Consider the following 12,234-nt stretch of genomic DNA (forward strand, 5'->3'; position numbering starts at 1 on the left):
AGCATTTCCGGAATGTTATTTTAACATTTTCAAGTCTCTATCTCTAATCGTTTGGGCTCTAGATGTGGTAACGGCCGGGCAACGTTAAGTGTGACCTACCGATCTCAGAAGGAACTGTCATGAATGAAGAGATATCGGACGGCCCGCATTCTATCAACTCTATAAGATAGGTAGGCCGGTCGAGCTGTTCATAACAGGTGATAGACAAAGTCAACAGATCAAGTCTGAAAGCAGTCCAGTAAAATTTGGTTTTTTAGTTGTCCAACAAAGAGAATTTCTCTTCTAAGAAATTTTTGAGTGGCTTTTTTTTATCAATTTTAAATTAAAAGAAAATTTTCATCATTATTTTCAACCGGTTATCCCCAAGGTTAATAACCCACGCCTGTCAATCCTCTGCCACTTAAAGAAAATGTTCGGGATCGACCCAAGGCGTTCCAAGGCAAGATCCTGAATTTGATTCAGTCACCTTGTCCTAGAACTGCCCCGTGATTGAGGTCTCCTGTCAATAGCTTGCATAGCTTTTCAGAGGAGTCTCAGTGGCGCAATAGGCAAGACCGTTGGTTCTTGGGCGGATGTTATCTCTGGCTCAACTCTCACAGTTGTGAGTTCGAGTCCTGCCCGGTGCAAGAATGTTTAGAAAAAGACATTTTCACTTTGATATAACGTAATAAAAATGCATCACCTCTGCCCAAAAACTCCGGGATCCTGGAAGAAGCATCCACATCACGGGGAAGGCACTCCTGGGGGGGAATTCTGTAACTCTGTGAAGCGGTCACCTGTCAAAATTGGTGAACACTTCACTAAAGTGATTGCAAAATAGATTCTGTAACTTTGCAATAGCTTCACGTGAGGATCCCTGAGCCTTGTTCATTGCTGGTCCATTTGTCAGGGTGTTCTACATAGGGAAAAGTGCACTACCTTCGGACGATTTATGCTTCGCACAAATAATTTTTTTCAATGTGTTATAAATTAATCTGGCCCGTTATAATATTATATTATGATAGCTAGCCCAATGCCTCAAATTTTCATAAAAGTGCAATGGGTGAAATCCATAAGGAACATAGAGAAAAAAATTGAATTGTCTGAAGCTTGAGTCGTCCGAAGGTCGTGCACTTTCCCCTACGTGATTTTCAAAGGTGGAGTCTCTTCGAACCATCCACGCAACAATATTTTTTGAAATACCTCGAAAACGGTTTAAATGATTTTTTAATGTTTGGATATGTTTTAGGAGTTTCCTATACGGACATTTCGTTCATAATCCTTGAATCATTCTCAATAACGGCTCTTCAAGGTGAAAGGCTAAATAATCCCCTGGTTATAGAGAATATTTCTTAATCGAATGAAGTCATTTTGAGCTCGTCTGAAAGGTCTTGAATTTTATGACGAGTCTAAACCAGTTTCAATCAATTGTTAACCTATAAACTGAAAAACAAACTTTTCCCCGTGTATTGAACCTGTAAAGAATTTTTTATTAATGTTGAAGTTCAGTTTTTACGCATATCCGATCTCGGGGATGCCGCACGGTGCTCTTTATAGGCTGAATAGCGTGCTTAATTAGAATTTACACTTACCAGTATACTTCAGGTGAGCAACTCTTAGTCGCAACGAACTAAGTTCTCGTTTTTGAGTTTGTAATTTTTTTTTTAAACATCCAAGGGTTAAGTGATCTTCTGAGCATAATTGTAAAGTTACCTTTTTTATTAATGTAGATGTAGATTCATAGCAAAAATCTTCAAGCAGCATTATCCACATTTGGCAGAAGTTACTTGCGAAGTGGGATGTATGTAAATGGATCTTGAGGGGTTAAAAAGATTAATTTTTTGGTAAATGCATCATAATGAAAAAAAAATGATACACAAAAGAACAGAAACACAAGAGATTAGCACACAAGGAAGACAAACAAATAAAAAGAGAGATGGAAAAAAAAAATTGTAGTATATCGGGCAAATAAAAGTAAAAATAATGGAGCCGAGAAAGGTTTATTGGACAAAATTTGTAAAGGAAATTTGACTGGGATGATTTACTATCTACACTCTTTTTTAGATTGGTGAAATATTGAATAAGGATGATTAATGAAAGAGTACTTTGTAAGAATAATAAAAAGAAATGAATATGATTTATAGAGTGAGGATGGAAATTTTCTATTGTAGAAGACAGAAAGAAGAGGATCTTTAAAACAATTTTATTAGGAGATGGATAAATTATGAAATGCAAAGACATAATTTTTATTGGAGTATCACAAAACCAAAAAAAACCAACGCAATTGACTTCCTTTTGCTAAAGTAAATATCCCTCAAATAATTAAGGAAAAATTATTGAGGAGGGATTTAAGGTAAAGTGGACAGAATTGTACATTAGAAAAGTAGAAAAAAAACTTTCTTTTTTAGTATATTAGTATTAAACAAAAGAATTAAATTGTGGTTCACGTAATTTTCTTTTTTTTTAATATGTTACCTTAGTTTTTGTATTTCTCCGAAGAAAATCTTTTTGGGGCCACTCATTTTTTATATATACACACATAATTATCTCTTAAAGAAAATCTACTGAAGTGTAATTTCTATTTAGATATCTTTTCGTACTTTGGCAAGTATAATTGTTAATTTTTTTTACCTCATATTTTAAATAAAACCTCTATACTTCAAATCAAGTTAAGGAAGACGTCTTTTTAATGAAAAAAAAAAAACATGCGAAACATTGTACACAGAAAGAGGCTGTGTGTGACCATATTTATTTTATTTCTCATAAATTTTATGTGTAAAAACTCTCAAATAGGGCTAAATGCTTTTGAAACAAAAAAATAGTGAAATTTGTCTTTAATTTTGTTCTCATTATGAATATGTGTCACACGATATCTTAGAATTATTTACCTTAATTTTTGTAAATGGGAAAAGTTAACGAGGGGAGATCTTTGTGAAAAATTTCTTTTCTTACCTTAAAAGTAGTTTTACTTTTTTTTTGTAAGCCAAGTTAGATCGATTTGCTACCCAATAGGTTTAATTGTATTATCTGTTTTTTTCTTATTCTATAATTCAAATGGGCATCATTTTCATATTGAACAAGGGGATATTTTGGAATGTGAGGTTATGTTCGTTGTAACCTTCAAAAAATCAAAGTTGTGTAGGATGAAATTCGAAATTCCTCTCTGTCTCTGATGCAATTTTTATTATTAATCAGAGCACATTAAAGACAACTTAAGTCTTTCATGTTTTTCTGGCGACTTACATAACCTATAAAGTCAACACCATTTGCCTAGTTCCATAACCTAGAAATGTGATTTTTAATATCAACAAAACACAGAATTTTCCAATTTAAAGAGTCAAGGCAATTTTCCGTGAATTAGAAAAGCGATACGAAAGCATCATAAAGAAATACCATAAACATAAATAAGAGGTTATGTTACAATGCAAACTTATATCAATCAAACCCTAAAAAATGTCATCAGACCATAAAAAATTCTTCTAATTTTCTACCTTAGAAGCTAATCAAAATGACAGGTGCACTTTCTTATGTATTTCATACTTTTTGCATTGATATTTAATTTGGCCATAAAACATAACTTAGAAAATTTGATTGGACATGGACTTTACCATAATAAAATTTAGCTCTACAAACTAATTTTGAAGCTATATTATACCATGATAAGGCTCTGTTCTATTTAAAAACAAATCCCTATTTCAGAGGTAATCCACTTCCCCCTAGTGAAAATACACATTTTAGTAAGAATTTAGGAGTTTTGATGGTTAGAAAACTCTACTGAAAGGTTAAGACACTTACCGCTTAAGGAAAATCAAATAATTTTACAATATAACTTTACAATATATAAGTTGGAACGATTTTTCTCTACAAGAAAAGCAAGGTTATGGTGAAAATTACAGGTTGTATTTGACGACATAACCTAGAAGAATTTATTTTAAGTAGTCAAATTATATTTCTCTTCTGAAATAGTATTTGCGGTATTTGCAGATATATTTGAAAGGTTAAAAAACGTTTTATTTGACTTTTACTTCAGAAAAGGTTTAGCACATCAAAATCATTTCACATAACCTCAAATAATATAACTCATAAGGTTATGGGCACCAAAAATGGAAAGAGACGAATACACTATATTTCTTTAAATACGATTGATTTCTATTTCTACTGCTTTAGGACCTAATTCTCTTATCTGGCATAGAGATTATTCTGAGAATTTCAGGTTATATACAGCATAACCTTGACAAAGAGATTTCAGAACTTAAAAAATGACATTACAAACCTCTTCAAAGCGTCAGGATTTCTTAAGTTGCTAAACGGCAATCAATCAGTTTTTCTGTTCGTGTATCAAAAATTCTTTTACACCGCAGATTAAGAGATTCCACAAAATAAAATATCTATTGAATTTTTGAGGTTAGGTTTAACATAACCTTAAACCTTTTAATTCATTCATTGCAAAAACTAGATGGTGAAGGTCTATAAGGAATATTGCTTTTCTCTAACAGAATTTCAGTCATTCAAATCATGTTTCCAAATAGAATACGGATTAACATAGTATTTTGTAGACAAATACGAATGTTTAACTGATCGAAATTATTTAAAATAAGTTATAAATGCTTTGACATTGAAGGTAAGATCGTTCCACTAAAAATTACCAATTATTCTGTGCAATGTGTTCCATTACTTAACTAATGCAATACATTTTGCGAAAGATAATTAGTAAAAGGTATCAAATAATTTTCAAAAAATCACTTTTGAATTGACGATCCATTCTTCAATGTCGATACATGTTTCACCTAACCTTAAATAGTTTCCACAGTAAAATATTTGAAATTCTCTAAAACATATTCCAAGTTCAACATGTGTACATGTTGTACATGGTAAATACAGTAGACTCTCGCTAGTTCGGCTCTTTTAAGGTCGGGCTACTTTTTAATTCGGGCAGCAGTTAAATTTGAAAAGAGTTTGTTGACATTTTTGAAGTTCGATTGTGATTATATCGAATGAAGCAAATTTGCCATGATTTGTCTCAGTTGTGATGGGATTTTGCATTATAAAGGGGCTTTCATGAAATTTACAATTAATATGAGTATAACTTAATATGAGTCTGCAGGTAAACAATGTGACGCCCAAATTTCTAATTCGGGTGACATTTCGGTCCCAAATGACCGAATTTGAGAGAGTCTACTGTATATTCGAGTTTGTAAACTCAATATATGTACGTAGGTGAATAAAAAATCGTTGCATTTGAAAAAGTTCGTTGCCCGAATTTCTCTCTTATTCGGGTAGCATTTTGGTTCGAAATGCCCGAATTTGAGGAGTCTACTGTATGCTCAAGTCATCGTTTTCTTGGTTATATGAAGTGATTGTGCATTATTCAAGAATTTTCATTAAATTTACAATAGATATGACTATGTAAATTATTAATGCGAGTGTGCAATGAACAAAAAAAAAACGTTGCATTTCAAACAGTTTAGGAACCCAGCGAGCACCAAATGCTAACCGATTGCAATTCAGCTAAAAATATATGTATTTTCAGCTGAATTCTTCTAACATTGAAACAAAACTGGCGATTCAGTGCCATTTCCATATATTTGGTTAGCACTTTTTATTCGACAACTGCTGATCAGTCAGCAAATTTTTGTTAGTCGATTCAGCAAAAATATGCTGAAAACGCTGTTTTTTTTCAGCTAAGTGTGCTCGCTGGGAATTTCTCTCTTTTCGGGTGACATTTTGATTCGAAATGCTCGAATTTGAGAAAACCTACTGTAATCGAATCAAAATTAAATTCAAAATGTTTAAGGTTATGTTAAATATAATCTAAAAATTCAAGAAGTGTATTTTGATTTATGAAATCTCAGCCTGTTTTATAGAAGAATTTTTGATTTGAGGTTAATTTTAACTATTAAATTTTTGTGCAAAAATGTCGCTTGTTCATGTAAGTGGCATGACAAAGAAATTTCGAAGAATTCTGTGCAAACCTTTTAAAATAACCTTCCCGCCAAGAGATTTGTAGTTATGGTTAAGTTAGAATGAGGTTATGGAATTCAATAAATGCCGAAATCGTAGATTTTATTAGGTATATTAATTAAATACAGTGCCCGCTTTGTAATCCGGATGATTGAGAAACAATATGACAGATGTCCGCTTCGTTATCCGGATGGATTTTTTTTAATTTGTTCCACGTCTCGAAAATATAATACAAATTTTTTTTCTATAATTAGAAGAACAGTTTTAAAGAAGCTTATAAAGACATAATTAGAGAATTCTATGCTATTATACTTCATTTATAAAACAAAAACATCACGGGATAATTCATTTTCATTGATGAACAGACATACATACATAACCTCAAAATTATTTTAAATGTAACCGTCGATAACTCGTCCGCATTACGGCGATCCGGATTAGAGAGCGGGCACTGTACTTTACAGGAGGATATTTTGCACTTTAATCACTTCTTAGTTTAATGTGAATCCAAAATGTGGTATTTTGAGTCAGAAATACAGAAAGAATTACTGATACTTTTTTTTGGTAAATTTGCTATACAAGCGCCCTCTGCAAAAGTGCACGAAACTGCCCGAATGTCTTGAAATATTTTGAATTTCAAATGGAAATTTTCCGTTGGAGGGTGAAATATTCAATTTTCTAAAATGGCAAAAAGCTATCTCTCTCGAGATAGCTTTTTGCTTCCGGAAAATTCCGAAAATTTTATTTGGGGTGTTTTTGAGCAAGTAATATACGAAAAAACTTGTAAAATCTACTATAGTGATCAAAAAATTTTTTTGAAAGCAAATTTAAAACCGATTAATAATAATATAATAATTTTGAAAATATTAGTGTTTCTGGAGTGAAATAAATATTCATCAATAATATTTCAGAAGTGGTTTTAATAAGTGGAAAGGCAGATTCAAAACATATCTTTTTCACTAGATTCCATTATTAAAAAATGTAAAGAATATAATAATTTAGAGAAGGGACTTAAAGAATAGTAAGAGCTGTCGAAGTTCATTAATAGCAGTTATAGCCGGAAACCTTAGAAATTAAATTTTCGGCTATAAAATATTACTTTGAAATGAAAGAAGAATATTCTTTTTATCGTTCAATTTATTGAAAATAGAGTTTTAAAATTTTTTACAGACATCTTTCGAAGAATGTCCATTCAATTATTATACAAATAATCTTTATATTTATCTCTGCTTAACTTTGCTTCGCTGCTTGGTCTGCCGGGGATATGTCTATTATTTCCTTCTAAAACATCAACGTTAAGAACATTTTCAAAAATTAGATCTTTACTATAGCTGGTCTTTCTTATAAATTTGTGGAGAGGAATTACAGCCTGTACAATAGTAGTAGAAAACTCTGGTTGTACTTCGATTTCCCCTCGAATTATCCTAAATCTATTTGAGAGTATCCCAAAAGCTGTTTCAATTATTCTAAAGACTTTGTCATATTAATAATTGAGTATAAAAGACAACACGTAATATAATAGAGCCATTTTAATAAAATAAAGTACCTAAAATATCTTCCAGATATATATTCCGTTATTTATATTCGGAAAAAACACAATTTGAAATTCAAATCTTCGGAGCATTTTTGTGTTGCGCTTGAAGCCCACCAGAGGCGCATAGAGCGGATGGTAAAAATTTGACAGTTCAATATGGGAATTTCCATCCGGAATTCCCATCCGGAATGGAAAATCTCATGGGAATTCCCGTGGGAATTCCGTCTGTTTACACGGGAAGTGGATTTTTGTACCAAAATGGGATCTTTTACTTGTGTTTCAAGTTTCTAGGAAAACGTGCTAAAATTTGTTTTGTTAGCTAACCTAACTTTTGTTGTTTGAGTGTTTTTGAACATTTTAAATTTTTGTGTTTGTGCACAGAGAGAGGCGACAATCAGAACTAGTGGATACCGAACTCCACAAATTTCACCCAAGTAGAGACAAGAAAAAATTCCTGCCTCCACCTAAGCTTGAACCTGGGAGGCTTTCGCTGTTTGTTGTTTGAGGTTAGATCGAACATAACCTAACATTTCAAATTTATCCCTCGATCAAATTAATGAATTTCGCCGCAATCTAGGAATTTTTAAATAGCATTGTTTTAGGTTTTTTTAAATCGTTTCATCTTTTGTTTACAAATACATTTTTCACTTTTCCGAGGAACGCCATTTAAATTTAAAACTTTGTAAGGATGTTTTTCAATCGGAGTTTCTAGTGTCCTAAAAACTTCTTTTCCAATTGGGTTTTTTTCTCGATGGAAATTCAATTGAAAGGAATAAGAGATGAACTTTGAAGAAAAAAAGATACACATCAAACATTTTTCAGACGCCTACACAACTGCTAAAGACATCCTTTGTAATTTTCATATTGAATACAGACAATATTTTTACAAAAAAAAAAAATGAAAAGAACAAAATAATTGTAATTAATGAAAAAAAAAAACTGAGAGGAAGTGAATTTGCTGAAGACAGGAAGAAGGAGAAGAAAAATATATTTATATTAAGTGAGGAGATAGTGAAGAAAAAAAATTATTGTAAGAGGTAGAAATAATGTGAATAATCATGTAGTGTAAAGTTGGATTCATTAGAAATTTCACCAATAAAGTAATTCAAACAACAAAAAGAAGTTATTCATGTAAACAAGAAAATATCTGTAAATTTAAATTAATGTGTAGTTAATAATTATGAACAAGAATATAAATAGGAGGATAAAAGTAAAAAGAAAAAAAAATCTATTTAATACCAGAAAAAAAATTGAGCTCATTTCATTTTCACTTTCAAATTCTCTCTTGTTTCTATTTCACCAAAAAGAAGTTTAACAAAAAAAAAATAAACAAAAATAATTCTTTTAATCAATCTGTTGTGCATAGCTTAGAATAAAAAAAATAAATAAATAAAAAAATAATAGAAAAAAGTGGAAAAATAAATATCATGATGGATTTTTTTCATAAAGTGACGAGACAACAAACGTGAAGACAAAAAAAACAAGAATAAAAGTTTAGAAAGAAAATTGTATTATTGGTGCTGTAATATTGTCCCAGAAACAAGTACCTTTGCGTATTAAAAAAAAATTGTCCTTTTACTGTGGAGAAAAAAAAAGAAGAAGAATGTATTGGCAAATTTTTTCTATATTAAATTACAAATATTGTAATCTTACCACAATATTGTAATGCAATAATAATACGAACTATGCAGAAAGCCTTCATTCTTTGTCATCCACCAAATTCCATCGTATTTTGCTACCATATTTCTCTGTTTTAAATTGCTCACAAAAACATAAAACAAAATTTCAAACAAAAATCTTTTAGTGTAGAAAAATCATAAAATTTTTTAATATTTCGTATAAAAAAAATTTAGCACTATTTGCTCTCATTTTCTTTTCTATTGTTTTTTTTTAAACACTACAAAACATATTTTTTTCTAAATTTGCTTTGAGAGCAAACACAAAATTAAAAAAAAATTATAGGAAAAATCCCGAAAAAATATCTGAAAATTGAAAAGAAAATAAGAAGAAAAAAAAACTTAGATCGTAAGAGCATGTAATAATTTGACGAATCAACTAATATCAGAAAAAAATCTATATTTGAAGAAATGTACCTTCATGAAAGAAGTAGAGACTAATTGATTAGTAAAATATAAGTTTATATAAATCAAAACAACCACATGAAAACATTTTCTCAAAAATTTATCTTTTCTTTTTTCGGGATGTTTTTTTTTTCTCCTTTGGAATAGTAGGAAGCTTTTTTCTTGTAGAATTTGTTGGTACTAAAGTGAAGTTCTTTAATAGTCGTCTGTAATACCTTTCCCGTACAGTTTTCTGCAAGTTAGTGATGGAATTGTTCTACATTTTTTTTTTAAATTTAAAGAGTGCAAAGGGCATTTTATTTAGTCACAAAACAGGTAAGTGATCTTATTTATGAACAAAATAACCATTATTCTTTAGGTTTATCATTCGTTTTTCAAAAATATTTACAATGTTGCAGCCATTTTTTAGATAAACAAATAATAAAATGTTCATTCATCTACAGATGCTTAAAAATCGTTAGTTTACATAAAAAGTGATTTCTTTCTATTACGTCCACCGCCGTCTTAGCGTTGGTGACCAATCTCCAGAGGCAAACGGTGATCATTATACAGGGAATTCCGGCTTAACTCTTTCGCGTCATACTTTTATTCAGCAGAAGAATTCATGTAAAATTGAGTTTTTCCTAATGCTTTATGATCAAATATAATAGTTCAGAGAGGAAAAAGATTTTCCATTGCGTGGAAACTCGGAAAAACCCCGGGTCATATATGACCCTATTGTCGGTAAGGGAAGTATATGCCATTTTCAAAATCTATATCACGGGCTTCTAAGAGTTTTTTTGCTTGAAGTTATTAATTTGGGCAAAACCATGGCAAACTGGACTGTTTTGATGAACACTGTACTCCTGGTGTTCAAGGAATCTTCCTGGTAATCCCTTTGAACAGTCTCTGTCACAATATTTTGAGTGGTATTTGGCAAAAATAAACTTATCCACATATTTATTTACACACAATACAATTGCACAATATGAGATGCTTGCAGAATACTCTAAAATATTGCAAAATATGTTATAATTCATCAGATATAAGATGAAATGTCCAGGAGCAAGATGTCACACTTGCATTTCACAAAGAAAAACAATGTCCCAACTAACTACATTTCGCTATAGGTTTGGGACGAAAACACTGTTACCCTTGCCGACAATAGGGTCATATATGACCCGGAAAATTCTACACGTTTTTCAGGAAAATTGAGAGTAGTTTATTATATTAAAATATGCAATATACAATCTTTGGATATTCTATTTTGTGTTTCTAAAGAACTTTTTGCTGAAAAAAATAAATTAATATAAAAAAAATTTGAAGAAGAAAAGTCATTTCACAAAGTTCAAAATTCGTGATTTTTGATCTCAAATATTTTCTTTTCCTGAATATCTGGAGTCTTGAGAAAATTAACCAAGAATCTTACGTCCTTCTATTATGATTTTGTGCACAAACCGATAGATTTCAATTAATGTAAATAGTCAAAGAAAAATTTTCCCCGGGTCATATATGAGCCTAATGACGTGAAAGAGTGAAAACGGTCTGAAGGAATTTTATATGAATTGCCTACGCATTTACAAAAATAATTTGTGAAATGCCCCTAAATGTATGTAAATTTTTTCAATTTCAATTTTCAATTTATTTAAAAGAAAAAAAACCACAACAATTAGGGTGCGGTTCTGGGCCGTTTATTCTTTTCCGGAGGCTGACTTCCTGTGAACACATAACCTCAAATTAAAGAACTGAATGGCATCTGATGTACAATAATTCGTCTTACCACTTTCCATCGCAGCAACATCCACAGAGTCTTTTTCTATCTCCATGTCAAGGTTGAATTGAATATAATTACATTTAAAGATATTTTAATGCTTTTTTCGTGAAAAAAACAAACCACTGTAAACACGCAGTCAAATAATTCCGCAGATGGCGCTGCACGACAAGTCTCCAAACTTTTTATATCTTGTTCGATTTTTGCTTCTCGGCGGCAGAATTGCTCAACCTTGGATTAACTCTACCAAGAATTCCAAATTCCGCAAAATCTTACAAAATTATAAAAATGGCAGAATAGCAGCCTTAATATGAGTAATTCAAATAAACAAAAAATCGTTGCATTTCAAAGTTTGTCGTTTGAATTTCTTTATAAATCGGGTGACATTTCGGTTCCAAATTCCCGAATTTAACCCATTCAGTCAATGTACCAGAAATACTTGAGATAGAATGTTCATATTTTGGGATTTGTTTCCTATAGATTAATCAGATTAATAGATGAATTTTTTGAAAACAAAAAAATTACCCATTAAGGGGACGCGGGGAGCCCCTGTCAAACACACGTCTTAACGGTCACTGAATTTAAATTCTGTGCATTAATTCATTACAAACCATATTGCTTTAGATTTAGATAGAGTAACTATCCTAGAACACAAATTGGTAATTAAAATTCAAATCAGGAAAGAGGAAAGAGGCCAATTTTAGCAAATTCGACGGGATGTCGCATTTTCCGTCCGCCATTTTGAGCAAACATTTTGCATGACCTTCCGCGAAGCGAAAAAATAACAACAAAATGCATTTCTATCTCTGTGGGACTATTTATCCCAAGTAATTGAAGAAGTAAAGTTACTAAATATTCATTCTCGACAGCAATTCTGTTAAAAATTGCCCAGGAATAAATCATCTAAAATCACTCAATTTGCGTATGAT

At 31.2% G+C, this 12,234-nt stretch overlaps 1 protein-coding gene across 2 annotated transcripts in view; it reads left to right on the forward strand.

Annotated features, from left to right (window-relative positions):
- Positions 1–2,431, forward strand: part of LOC129798121 (protein phosphatase 1B) — a 46,952-nt gene extending 44,521 nt beyond the window's left edge. For both annotated transcript variants that reach the window (XM_055841108.1, XM_055841106.1), the window contains one exon: positions 1,710–2,431. In XM_055841108.1, coding sequence (XP_055697083.1) covers positions 1,710–1,788 — 79 coding nt within the window. In that variant the 3' untranslated portion in view covers positions 1,789–2,431. The remainder of the gene's footprint in view (positions 1–1,709) is intronic.
- Positions 2,432–12,234: the final 9,803 nt, after the last annotated feature.

This window comes from Phlebotomus papatasi, chromosome 1 (genome assembly GCF_024763615.1).
Source record: "Phlebotomus papatasi isolate M1 chromosome 1, Ppap_2.1, whole genome shotgun sequence".
Taxonomy (NCBI): Eukaryota; Metazoa; Arthropoda; class Insecta; order Diptera; family Psychodidae; genus Phlebotomus; species Phlebotomus papatasi.